This window comes from Neodiprion pinetum, chromosome 2 (genome assembly GCF_021155775.2).
Source record: "Neodiprion pinetum isolate iyNeoPine1 chromosome 2, iyNeoPine1.2, whole genome shotgun sequence".
NCBI classification, from domain to species: domain Eukaryota; kingdom Metazoa; phylum Arthropoda; class Insecta; order Hymenoptera; family Diprionidae; genus Neodiprion; species Neodiprion pinetum.
The window spans coordinates 42,514,426-42,528,374 of record NC_060233.1 but is presented as its reverse complement, the minus strand read 5'-3'; the positions used below and the strand labels follow the sequence as shown (position 1 = coordinate 42,528,374).

At 44.4% G+C, this 13,949-nt stretch overlaps 1 protein-coding gene across 1 annotated transcript in view; it reads left to right on the top strand.

Moving 5' to 3' along the window:
• The window catches only part of Glurb (metabotropic glutamate receptor B), an 82,594-nt gene that overhangs the window by 66,765 nt on the left and 1,880 nt on the right, over positions 1–13,949 (top strand). The window contains exons 5-15 of the mRNA XM_046611731.2: positions 93–237; positions 5,431–5,682; positions 7,627–7,801; positions 8,392–8,498; positions 9,541–9,690; positions 9,839–9,972; positions 10,072–10,230; positions 11,013–11,179; positions 12,713–13,089; positions 13,153–13,304; positions 13,407–13,614. Coding sequence (XP_046467687.1) covers positions 93–237; positions 5,431–5,682; positions 7,627–7,801; positions 8,392–8,498; positions 9,541–9,690; positions 9,839–9,972; positions 10,072–10,230; positions 11,013–11,179; positions 12,713–13,089; positions 13,153–13,304; positions 13,407–13,614 — 2,026 coding nt within the window. The remainder of the gene's footprint in view (positions 1–92; positions 238–5,430; positions 5,683–7,626; positions 7,802–8,391; positions 8,499–9,540; positions 9,691–9,838; positions 9,973–10,071; positions 10,231–11,012; positions 11,180–12,712; positions 13,090–13,152; positions 13,305–13,406; positions 13,615–13,949) is intronic.

Here is a 13,949-nt window from a genome sequence, read left to right as displayed (position 1 = left end):
ATAACGATCGCTGATAGAATTCTGCGGCTGGTATCGAGCAAGAAGAAGAACCGGTACACCTGAGACTACACAGGGGTCCCTTTTTGTTACAGGCCTTTGAGGAGCTCGAGGACCTGCTCTCCAAATACGATATCTGTATCGCGATCAAAGAGAAGCTCGTGAAAGACTCGGGAGTTGCCGAGGAAACGGCTTACGACAACATCGTACAAAAGCTCCTGACCAAGCCGAGAGCACGAGGTAGGTCAAAGTTTCCGATGGAACGACTTTCGACGTGGGTGTCTGTGTTACCAAGTGCACCCAGAATTGGGAAAAACTCGGTGTGATAATCAGCTAGAGAAATACGAACTGTTCTTTGCGGAAAAGAGCATCTCAAGCAAGTATCACGTACTTACGAAAACTTGCTTATTCGTCATAATACTTGAGATATTTTTTACAAACTTCGTCTTTCCGGAATTGAGTGCGCGCGGAACGGCTAGAGGCAGCTTTTCAAATTTGATCCGTACGAGATACAAGAGACAATTTTTAGGCCTGGAGGGGCGGTTAGAAATTTTTTCACGATCCTGCGGTCGCCGCGACAAGCACGTGACTGGAATCCTTCTGGGGCAAAAACTATCGCGTCCTGCTGCGCCTTCCTGCGGACATTTTAACCCCGGCGAGAAGAATCGTAGAGCGTCGCTGTTCGTAGACTTTGAAAGTTACTTTTGCTGGGTTTATATGTTTTGATGGGGAGTTTTTTTTTTTTGTACGGCTCACCCCGTGCACAACATCGGAAAACTGCGGCAGCTGAATTATACGCGATGTCGTAAAATACGTTTCTCGTGTGCAGAAGGGTGGAAAAATAAAGGAATAAAAAAATATAGTTTTTCCACTGGTACAGGAAGTCGAACGGTGAATTATTCCGAGCAATAAACGACGAGTCGTGCGTGGTAATTAATTGACTTGGAAAAATTCGCGTACCTGTTTTATATTGCATATGCGGAAAACCGATCGAATTGAATGGTAGATTTTTCGGTAAATAAAACGGAATTGAATAAATTGTGAAATTAATTTCTCTTCTCAACATCCCGCTGTTTCGTTCAATTCAAATGATGCGTCATCACTTTTTTTCGATGGATGGAACAAAACTGTAAAATTTGAGGTAGAGGTGTACAAAGAATTACGATTTTGGAATTGACGAAAGATTAGAAAAAATATAATACCTGTTAACGAATAACCCTAATTTCATATCTCCCACGAGTAAATATTCTTCCATTTCCACGCAAAGTAATAAAATACACATATATTTCTTTGGAGACGACAAACCAGCCGCTGGGTATGAAAGGCGGAAATTTTCAGAAAACTTGTTTAAAAGTTTGGGGATCCGGGATAAGTACATGCGGATCAGTGAAGAAAAAGTTAGTGCCCAAATCTCAGCCGGTGAAAAGCCCGGATGGCTTTTAACGGTGTGAAAACTGATCGTGCGGTCACGATTTTGCAACAAATAATATCAGGCGGTGACCATTTTTCTTCCTCCGCATTTGACAAGCCATTCGCGTCTGCTCGGATCATACGTGGTGCTTTTTAGATTCCACGGATTCAGGGGCGCAAAATATGGGGTAGGGGGTGAAGGACGGAGAATACAGGGATTGAGAATACAAAGCCCGTAACAGCCGTGCCACTTGCTTATTCGATTCGATCCTGCGACCGAGATCGGAATCGCCTCTTTATTTTCATTTTCATTTCGCGGTTGGATGCTCGCCGGCCACAATGCAGCTGGTCAGCCTTATCCTTGGCTAAATCGATGCCGAAACTGGGCAATCTCGATCTTGATCTCAGGCCGCTTCGAATCCAAGAGGTCGGAGTCCAGGGTGCTCGAATCGACGCGACGCACTTCACCAAAACGGGTCGATGGCTCCTCGTCCATTATTAGGAAAAACTGTGGAACGGTGAAACGGAAAGTGAAACTCCGCGTCCAGCTGCACCCATCGAGCTCGTTTCAATCCACTTTAACCTTTTTTGTCCCGCACACATTACGTACACCCTACTCTCATCTGAAATTCTATTCCATTAGGCATCGACGCGACGCCCCATGGCTCTATCCGAATGGCTATGTTGATCGGAACAAAAGTATGAGATGGCGGAAACTTAATCGGCAATACGTATATCACAACTCTTCGCGATCAGTGGTGTATGTACTCGTTTTTTTTGTGAAAATAAAAGGAAAAAAAAAAGACGTGAATTCGATGGACAGGCTTACAAGACAATATTAAGAGAACGATAATAAATACGAGTTTGACTCTCTGTTGAATAAATTAAATATAAATAACATGTAAATGGAATATAAATAAAATATACGTAAAATGGTCGACAAAATTGTAAAGGTAAAATAGTATAGATAAAATAGTTCGGATAAACCGATTGATAAATGGTAAAAACAAAAGTCTACACATAAAAAAAAAGATCAAAAGTTATTCATTCACACATCCAAACATTCACACAATTTAAAAAGACGCCTTCAATACACAAGACGTTAAAGTGAACTGTTCCTTTGTCTTTGTCGTCGAATCCCGTTGCACCAGATGAATCACTTGCCAATCCGGGGATTATACTCTTCGCCACTCTCGTTTGATGGATGCTTAGAAATCTTGTGTCCACCTTCAGATTGCGTCGTTTATTCACGTTGAGATGGGAGATGAGAACAGCAGGGATCGTAATGATGTCGAAAATTCAGTGAACTGGTACTGTGTATTCGGATCTTTAGGAAATCTTAAAATCGACTTGGTTTTCGACTTCTGCGGAGTATTATAACTGTCGGGCCGTACGGGTTGGTGTCTTTCCGCAGAGTCTTCGAAACGTTCAACCGTTTCTCCCGCCAGACGCCTGGATCGGGATGGCTGTGTCCAGCAAAACTTCGCGGGCATTTCGAATTTAGAATATCGTTACAGTGGTATGAAAGGTCTTTTTAAACGGAAGCTCATGTATTGAACTTCCGAATGCATTAGACAGAAATAAGCTGCTCGCACAATGTCCCCGAACACCATACCGGTTCGGATAATATGATATTTATAATCCACCGAAGACGTTTCAGAGACATGTCGTAACCCTCGACGAACCTAATTCAGCCACCCTCTGGTTTATGCGGTCGAATTATCCAGATATCCGTAATGTCCTGAGCTTAAGTTTGCGGCTTGTAAACAAGGATAGATTCTAATCGGTTACTCGGTGATTAGAGATTCCATGATTCCCGGAATGCGTCCTCGTAACCGTTCGGGAATGGATTAAGTTTGCTTCGCTAATCTGAGCTCTGTGCCCACGACCATTCCGATCCACCCCAAACTTCGGGGTGCAGAAGGTGGTTAGTGTTCCGGTACGCACGATTGGATTCGGAGATGTACCGCGTGCAGTCGTCCTGACCAAAAGATCCGAGTTTCTCTCGGACAAGTTACTCCGGCGTAGCTTCGAGTCAACTGCCGGTCAATGTTGAAATTTCTCAAATCATTTACCGGTCCACGACTGTATCCATAAAACGTGCTTCACGGGGTGGGAGATCGAATGGTTCCTGTCGAAACAACCATGCACCAGTTCCATTAGTGATCATTGTCAGTTTCTGTTGCATAGAAGCTACAAGTTCCAAGGAACGGAAGAGATCGCTATACCGTGCCTTTGAGAGTTGCAAACGGATGCTTGACAGCTCTGTACCGCAAAACGCAGAATCGTGCAATCGTGCAATCCTGGCGCGATGATGGCTCCAACCGAAGACGATGTTGCAAAGGTCGGTCCGAGGAGAGTGGTTCTCGGGTTAGGTACATTACATCCACGTCCCTCGGCTCTCAGGCAGCCGAGACGTAAATGGCCTTGGAAGGTAGACCTGTATGGAGTGAAAACTGAAAACTGAAAAAGTTAGATCCAGCCCGCATTATGTATACGTGGGCACGTACCATCCTCGGCCCCTGAGCTGCGGTTCATGCATATCAAGTCGACGGTGGAAGAGGAACGCGGTAGCTTCGGGTACAGCGAGGGCCTTGCAACCATAAGATGAAAACTTTTCGTCTCTTCTTCTTTTTATTCTTCTTCTTCTGTGATGCGAATCGACGGAGCATTGCCCACGATATCCCGGGGGTGAAATGAAGACAGGATTTTCATTCCGATCGGTATCCTTTTTTCATTTTTCCCCCGGTTTCTTCTTTTCCTTTAACTTCTTTCATTTACTTTTTTTCTCATATCATTCCCCTGGACCTGGACATCTTTGGAATACCAAATCGACGATGAATTCTTATCCGAGTAATCTTCGTCTACAGATTACAGTTATCAATCATTCATGGAGTGTAAGGGGTGTACAATACTTCGTCTGGTGTACCCTTTGCGTATATTGCATTTTTTACACAGGGTACAAGATCGATGCTCCGAAGCTCGAAGATTTATTACGCGTATCGACGTCTTTCTTTAATTTTTGCGCTTTCGTTATTCGTAACGGATCCTCCTACATGTATTTAGTTTTGCTCCATTCCTTAGAAAAAATCGTTTAATCGCAGGTGTCGACCGTTCGAACTTGCGAACTGCGTCCGGAGCTGTGAAAGCGTTGATGTAAGAAAATTTATAGGGTCACACAGCGATATGAGGAACAGAAGCGCTGACGTTAGACTGCGGTTCATATACCTACGTGTACGTGGGTACGATACTCCAGGTGCACGGATCGTAATTTTCTCTCGTATACGAACTGCAGCTCCCTCCTAGCCACGTGTATGCATTTCGCTCTCGCATCCATGTACACACCTACGTCTGTAACAGCCGCCGAGTATTATTTCACGTGGAAAAGCAATTTAAAATTTCTTCACAGTGAATTTTCCCGCATCCTCGCAATGATATTCTTTTTTTTTACACACCTACACACGACCGACGCGTCTTCGTTCTATTCGCGAAGATACAATATCGAACTGCCGGAAGAAAGCTTGAAATTAATTGAATTTGCGAGAAAAGGATAAAAAATTGATGAAGCAATTTACAGATATGCAAATATAAAAAGAACGCAGAGTTTTTACGTACATCCGGCGAGGTTCGTTAAATTGGTTCCAAAACCACGACGACGCCAGTTTCACGTTATTAATTAAACTAAAAAGTGGTGGATTTACGCTGTCGACGTATTGATATGGCACATTTTTCAATTTCAGAAAAAAATTCAGCAACATCAAACACGATCGGGCTTCCGGCCGTCGCGGGAAATTTCATCAGCGTAAAATTAATCGCACTGATCGAGTCGCGAGGCGTATTCCAAATGACTATAGAGCGGGAAAACCAAATATTTGAATTTGAATTAACGGACGAGGTTCCATTTTTTAATCTCAACGAGATTCGTGCAAACTGAACGTGTTCTAGCAATTTCCTTTCGAAATATAGGCGAAACGACGGCATCCGGGTGACAGGGGAGGAGGATTAACTTGTTGCGCGTTTCAGGGTGCATCATTTTCGGCTCCGATCAAGAAGTGGCTGGAGTAATGCGGGCTGTGAGGCGATGCAACGCGACAGGCGCTTTCTCCTGGATCGGAAGCGACGGATGGAGCGCCCGCGACCTCGTCAGCAACGGAAACGAGGCGGAAGTCGAGGGCACACTTTCCGTCCAGCCACAGGCGAACCCGGTCAAGGGGTTCGAGGAATACTTCCTCAATCTGACGGTGGAGAATAACCGGAGAAATCCGTGGTTCGTCGGTGAGTTCATCGATCCTGGCCATTTTTCTATCTTTGGTACTGTCATCGGCCGCCAGTCGACTCGATTGCGATTGGAAAAACGCTTTCCATTCTTTTCGCACCTTGACGGTGGTAGCGACGTAACGAAGGTTAATTTTCAAGTATTCGAGAATGAGAATATACATTTTTAAATCTAGCGCCATTTCTCTGTGGCTAAAAGTTGACAATTGATAGACTGACAGGTGTGCACACCGTGCGAGTCGCACCGACGCGTTAACGTCGTTTGCATTTTATTCCGGAATAACGACAAATTGATTACGGAAACAAATTAGCTTTGAGGCTAGATCGCGATTCAAACGTGAAGACAAACTTTTATAAAAACTAATGTTTTTGTTTTATGTGATATCGCGATTTCACAATTTTCATAAGGAAAATATGAAGTATTTGCGACAGTCACATTCGGAATGACGAGAAGTTTGCCAATATTCGTTACATCACCGGTAGATGGGTACCTACACGAAGAAATGATCTCGGAATTTCTGATTTTCGGGGCAGCAAAGCTACACGTTCGACGCGATACGTAAGCTTACCGAGTCCCTAGGGTGTTATCGATTCCGGGTTCTGTTTCTCTTTGATTGGTGAGGCGTGATAGCGGGCATTGAGTGCGGATATTAAATACTCGGCATAGGTGTAACGTACAGACACACCCGCACACCCATGCCCGGATGCCTATCCCTACCAGATTCGGATTCGAAGCACCTCGTCGAAGGAGGGTTATAAATAAAAAATCGTACACGTGGGGGTGATAATGTGACTTTGCTTTGAAATTAGCGGTGTATCCCGCACAAAGGAAAAATTGGGCAAACAATGGATGTAAAAAAGGACAGGAAACTGCATGGATGAATGCAAAGAGAGAAGAAAAAATTCATGAATTATTAATCAATAGAATGAGGCTACCTACAGGTATACACCTTGTTTATGCGAAAGCTGTGTATCGGTTTAGTTATTGCTTGCGGAATACAGAACATGTATCACCGTACGTACAAGTGCGTATCCCGTAAATTTTTAAGCCGCTTTATAATTCGCGTGCCATTGTGCGGAGATTTTTCATTGAAAAAGTTAGAAGGGTTTAATTATTCCCTTTTTTCCCCCTATTATTGCTTTATTCATGATATATACGCGAGGTGTACGAACCGAGAAACATTTTTTAACCAGCCCTGTTTTATGTTAATAAAAAATGAGTATCCGTGTTCGTATTTTTAATTCACATTTTGTTTCACAATCAGTTCTGACGTATAATTAACGAAATAACGCGTTTCCATCTCGGCGTATCCAAGCATGAATCTTCGCTCCGACACAGCGTACAGGGTTTTGAATTATATCTGACAAATATTCGGCAAAACAGTAGTTACGCAATACACAATTACACGGATGAGTGTGCAGGGTGGCGGGAGGATGATAAGAACGAGGCAAAAAGATCACGCCGTGCGGATTTATCCGCCTTTCGTGAGATCTGCTCATTTCGATATAGGGTATATGTGTGTGTACACCCAGGGGATGAAGCGATCGTTTTACAACGGCGAGAACTGATCCGACGCGATAAAAACGAATCGTTACGAGTAAGGGGTTGAAATATATTTGAGAATCATCCGACATTAGTCAATTCCTCCGTCAAGCCGTGAATTCTACCTTTTATTTAGCCGAGTGAACGGATGCCACTTTCCTCCGCGAATTGGTTGCAAACTGGGGTAGTTTGGAGGGCGAAAGCACGATTCGCGGTGGCAATTTACATCGGCGAATTTAGCGGAGGATCCGAGGGAAGAAGACGAAGCCCGCAAAGATTTGGAACCGCCGCGATATCGCCCGAATCCGAAGTTGGAGGGAATTAAACGGTCCATTTCGGGGAGAATTCATTGCCCAATTCGATTCGATTCGATCCGATCCGAACTTTCAATCTGCCCGCAGAATTCTGGGAGGATCACTTCAAGTGCCGGTATCCAAACGCCTCGTGGACGCCCCACAACGTGAAATACACAAACGCCTGTACCACCGAGGAACGTCTCACGAAGCAGAACACAGCCTTCGAGGATCAATTGCAGTTCGTTTCCGACGCGGTGATGGCCTTTGCCTGGGCCTTCCGGTGAGCCTGTAAACATCCTGTGCATCCCGGAAGTAGAGATTATTGCATACAGTTGGTGCAAGCTTGATCGAGCCGACAAGTGCGAGGAATTGTTTTTCCTCCGCGCAATTGGGGCCATGTGGTAATCCTACCCTTGCCGACCGAGCAAACTCACCCTCTTTCTTCGTACGTTAAATATACAAACGAACGGAAAGGCTTCAAATTTCGGAGATGCCGAAAATTAACCGTTAAGGAAACATAAGTGGTTTTTTGACACGTTTTACCATTACCACATTTACCATATTTCAGGGGCCTAAAGTGGCCAGCTGACCGTGAGTGCATATTTTGTTAATGAAATTATTGTGATTCTTAGTTCTCGTCTGGCGACTTCAGTGTTGCATGGAAACAACGTTTTGAAGCCTTTCCGTTAGTGTGTTTCTTTAATGTGGGAAGAGAAAGGGTGAGTTTGCTCGGTCGGTAAGGGTAGGAGTACCAAATGACGTTATTCACCCGAAGTGCACGGCGTATTCGTGCAACGAGTCCGATTCAAAGTTTGACAATCGGTTTCACAGGGAGAACTTCGCTTGTCTGACATTTTATCCCCTTTGCAGCGACATGCACGAGGATCTCTGCCAAGGGAAGTTTGGACTGTGCGACGCGATGAAACCCACCAAAGGAACGGAGCTGCTCAGATACTTGAGGAAAGTTAACTTCACAGGTGAGTTACGCGACGATTCGATATCCGCAGCTTCTTCCGGACTTCGAATTTGCGTTACGCCGTCGAGTTCGTGATCGCGGCTGCAGTTCAATTGCGATAACTCGGTTGCGGAAAGGATGCGAATCCGAGTGTGGAGCAGAGCGCAATTTGCATTACTTCATTTCACGAGCATGGGCGTCCGTGTTTCACGCTCTTTGCGCCAGAATGAACACTGTTCAAATTCAACTCCGGCTCGTGACGCGTTACCGCGGCGTAATTATAACCCCCGACGTTTTAATACCGATTTAATTGCCGGTCGAGTGCAGCTGCACCAGTTTACCACATACGGACAGTGATGTTTAACACATATCTATTAACGCTGCCAATGATTTCACTCACAGTCAGCTATGCAATGGTCTGCAACGATTCATCTCGATCCATTCAGCTGGAACATTGTTAGATCTCTGTATGAATCTGAGCGACGTCTCAATCAGTCGTCGATTATCGCAAGTTCAGACCTGATCATTGCAGTGGGAATTGAAGGCGGTTTCATTCATTTATTTTTTACCACCTACTGCTCGGTGTTAGAAAGTCGACAACTTCGGATGGACGTTTAAACCGGGAATCAATTTTTGGATCGATAATATTTTCGCGAATTAATCAACGGATTTTTGCAAATTTGGTCTGATTCGATGCGGCCCACTTTGACTACGATTAAATTTCGAGCGATATGGACGGAGATATTCCTAAATCGATACAAAGAGTGTACAATTCCTTGTCCGACAACAAGTCAAAAAACGGTTTAACTGAATTGAATGAAACCTGGTTCCTTAGTTTTGTGTCACTTAATGCAGACCCTGTGCGGTCAGATTTTGAGTATAAAATAATTGGGAAACCTATCTTCGAGTTTTTTTGTGACAATAAAACTTTCTCCGACCAAAACTCTCGAGTATTTCTATTTCTAGCACTCGTTCGTTCGGAATATTCAATTTTCCCAGTTTGTTTTTCATAACATAAATCAAAGGAACCTTCCGAAAATTCTTACCGACTAACCTGACCGCAGGTTTAAGCGGGGATGAATTCCGGTTTGACAAAAATGGGGACGGACCGGCCAGATACAACATAATTCACTTCAAACAAGCCTCCCCGGGAAAATACAAGTGGGTCAGAGTCGGCGAATACATGGAGGGCGAACTCCGCCTGAACATGTCCGGTAAGCTTGGTGGAAAAAAGTTGTAGTAAAAAAAATAAATAAATAAATAAATTGAAACAAAAAAAAAAAAAATAACGCCAGAGCGAAATACACGAGCTCGGTAATTTAACACCGCCTGCATTTACGTGTTTAATCGATGTGCACCCAGAAATACAATTTCGCCTGGGTCATCCCCTGCCACCCGAAAGCGTCTGCTCTCTGCCATGCGAGGACGGTCAGGCCAAGAAATACGTGGAGGGTGAAAGCTGCTGCTGGCATTGCTTCAACTGCACGCAGTACCAGGTTAGTCGCTCTCTCCTTCCTTCTTTCCGAGTTTAACGAGTTTTCCTAGTTTTTTTTGCGTATCCGTGCATAATGAGAGGGAAAATTACCTCTAAACAGATCAGACATCCTCTCGACGAAACCCAGTGCATACCATGCCGGAAGGGAACCGTCCCGGACGAAACGCACTCGACCTGTCGCGACATCCCCGAGGAATTCTTACGCCCTGAAAGCGGATGGGCGATCGGTGCCATGTCCTTCTCGGCTACTGGTATTTTGGTGAGGGCCGGCGATGAATTCGATCCAGATTAATAAGGGGTTGTAAGGGTCGTGGTTTAGAGGTCGAAAGAAAGAGATTTTTCAAGGATTTTTCGTGGAGAGGCATTTCTATTTATTGATATAAAAATTTATATACATGTTGGGGTAGCGTTGAACTTCGTTCTGATATTTTTTGTTTGTAAAAATAATGATTTTTAAAACTGCTGTAGCCGGTGGGCATGATATCTCTGGGCTGGATCATCCGAAATGAAAAAACATAAAAGATTTAGTTAATGTTATCTGGTCTTCAATCGAAGGAATAAGCAGAATATTATTTTTCATCAAAACGACGGTGTCTCGAAAAAAAAATTTTGTTTTTCCATAAAGATTTTCGCCGCGATTTGTTTGTAAAGTGGAAAATATTTATCAGCGAGAAAAAACCTTCGATCGAGGAATGAAAAATATATTCATAAAGCTTGTGTAAAAATTTGAGACTGATTGGTTCAACCGTTTCCGAGAAATCTTGCTCAACGACTTTGAAAACACAGTTTTGAAAAAAACGCGTTCAAAGTTTCTGACAATAAGTTACTTTACACTTAGTTCTGGTTCCTAACTTCGAGAATATTTGTCAGATTGACGTGAAATTTTCTGTGCATATACTCGAATGTGTGTATATTCCGAAAATGAAATTAGAACGAAATCGATCTACGAAAAATCCTGACCAAGTGTACAACCCCTTGAAGGGTAAGATTACGACTCGCAGGAGGGAAAAAAGCTCGCCTTTAAGTCTCTCTGTTTTTCAGGTGACCCTGTTCGTCGGCGGTGTGTTTCTCAGGCACAACGACACCCCCGTCGTCAAGGCGTCGGGGCGAGAGCTGTCCTACGTGTTGCTGACGGGAATCCTGCTCTGCTACCTGGTGACCTTCGCCCTCGTTTTGAGGCCGAACGACATCGTTTGCGGGATCCAGAGGTATTTTTCCGAATTACCAGGTTTATCGTCATTGAGCTCGGTGGGAAAATGAAAACCGGAATGAAACGGGCGGGACATCGAAAAGGGCAAAGGGGGGAGAAAACGTATCCACGCGGTTCGATCGGCGTCTGGAAACGGCGGGTGTGTATGAGAGCTGTAATAACGGGGTGCGGGAAGGCTGTAGGTGATTGTCAGCAATAAAGGGCGATAAATACGGAGTCGAACGGCAACGGGAGAGCGAAACTATAGGCATAAATGCACGTTTACGGCACCGTATCGAGTCGGCGTTACGTCTAATTAGGGAGGCTGATGTTTTACGAATCCTGCACGCCGATAAAGCGTATTCGGCCTGCAACAACGAAATGCTGAGCACCCGGAGAGGGAGGGAGAAGCGCGCCTTTATCGCCGGGTATAAAACTTGCAGTATTTGTTGCCACCCCCGCACCGTTCATAAAATAATAAAATTCCGGTACAAACCTACAGAGCCATTACGCCCGACCGTCGACTCGCCAACCACCCCTAGCAAAATTACTCCGTCCCTTTGATTACCCCGCTCTGACGTAAAATCCACTCTACGTATAGGTGTAATTTAATGTACGTACATACGTGTGACCCGTGCGTTGATAAAAATTGTCGCAGCTGTAGAAGGATACATTTAGCGGTAAAAGAGTCGTTTTTTTCTTTTTCTTTTTTTTGTAAATTCATTTATAGAAGCACCGCACCCTCGTATTTTTCCCTCAATCTAATGTGACGCGCGTTGTGCCCTTCGATTTCTGATCGAATAGTGAGAAAAAATTGTAACAATATTGGAACGTAACTGACGTCGGGCTTTATTTGAAAGCGAAATATGATTTAATGTTGGGATCCTAATTTATTACACATTTTTTCAACAGTCCCGAGTAGCCTTTGTGTTCTGAATAAAATTAAGCCTTATAGCTACAGCTTGGGGTTGCAAGGAAATAATTGCGTTAAATGAAAGTTGAAAGAAAGGCTTGGGTGCTTTCGTTTCAACGTTATTTAAAAATTTAATTCCCGGAAAAATTGCCGACTTCTCTTTAATTCACCTGTCTCGAGAGGCAGAGAGGGAGAGAGAGAGAGAGAGAGAGAGTTTTACGAGTTTCCAACTGTCATAGTATACATGACAGGTACTGATATATTTTTAACCCTAATTGGTCGTTCCGGATGAACTTCACCCCAAACATTTCAAACACCTCACAGAGTTCAGGAATACACTTTCATAGTCTTTTTTCTCGCAATCAATAGTATAAAAAAAATTCTTTTTTTCCATTTCATCTTAACTTTTTCGATGTTTTACAATATTTGAACAATCAATTTTTCACCCAATGTGAGAGTTATGCGATTCTACCGAGGTGTGACCAATTAAGGTTAAAACATTGGCAATATTTCTCGGCGCTAAATTTCCAAATACATATTCATACATTCCGTAAGTATTCCAGTCTTTTACCCGCGATATTAATTATCGACTTATCGACCCTGCGATCAATCAATGCCTAAATTCGGTGGATCTCGCAGGTTTGGGGCCGGTTTTTGTTTCACGGTAGTCTACGCGGCTCTGCTGACGAAGACGAATCGCATATCGAGGATATTCGACTCCGGCAAGAAGACCGCGAAACGGCCCTCCTTCATCTCGCCGAAGTCGCAGCTCATCATTTGCTCCGGTCTTATGAGCGTCCAGGTCCTCGTGAACGGGGTCTGGATGATAATCGACCCCGCGAGAGCCATGCACCACTATCCAACCAGGGACGACAACCTCCTAGTTTGCAACAGCTACATAGACGCGAGCTACATGATCGCCTTCACCTATCCCATAATCCTGATCGTTGTCTGTACGGTTTACGCCGTTCTAACACGAAAAATACCGGCGTACTTCAACGAGAGCAAACACATCGGTAAGAGCTGCTCAATCTTACGTACCTGCCGATTGCTAATTTTTTTCCTCTCTCTCCCCGCAGGCTTCACGATGTACACAACCTGCGTGATTTGGCTGGCCTTTGTTCCTCTCTACTTTGGTACCGGAAACCACGTGGCTCTCCGGATCACCTCGATGTCGGTGACCATAAGTCTCTCGGCCTCGGTGACGATAGCTTGCCTCTTCAGCCCCAAGGTTAGACGATAGTCTTACGATCGGACCCGATGAGTATTTTTAAATTTAGGTACTCGTGTCGCGAGCTCTCGTCTTTAAAACGCCCAATTCCCGTCCATCCAGCTCTACATCATCCTCATTCGGCCGGACAGGAACGTGCGGCAAAGCATGATGCCAACCAGGTACAGCACAGCCAAAAACTCCGCCGTAACGGGGACCAACGCATCCAGCGTTATGGCTGCCGTCACTCTGACAGCCGCCACTTGCGACCAGAATAAGGCCGTCAAGAGGCACGTGACGACGACCATCGATTGCTCGACGCAAAGCGAATGTAACGTATCGTCATTATTATTGTTATAATTGTAACGCTTACGCCGAGTCCGCGCTAGGGATGACAATATGGCGTCGGAAGAGGGGATCAGCTGATCGTCAAATACGTGTTTTACGCCAACGCCAAGGCGCGGAAAAGTTCGCGCAACCTGACATGACCTTGTTTTATCGTCCGGGGAGAAAAATACGACGAGGGATGAGTTTTATAATTAAATATCACCTATTTTACGTTATATCGATGAAGGAGAATTTTCGTATGTGTGTAAAAGTTAGCGATTACTCCGATTCTGGGTGATTGTAATTACTTGCAGCCTGAAAAACATCCTGCATATTTTA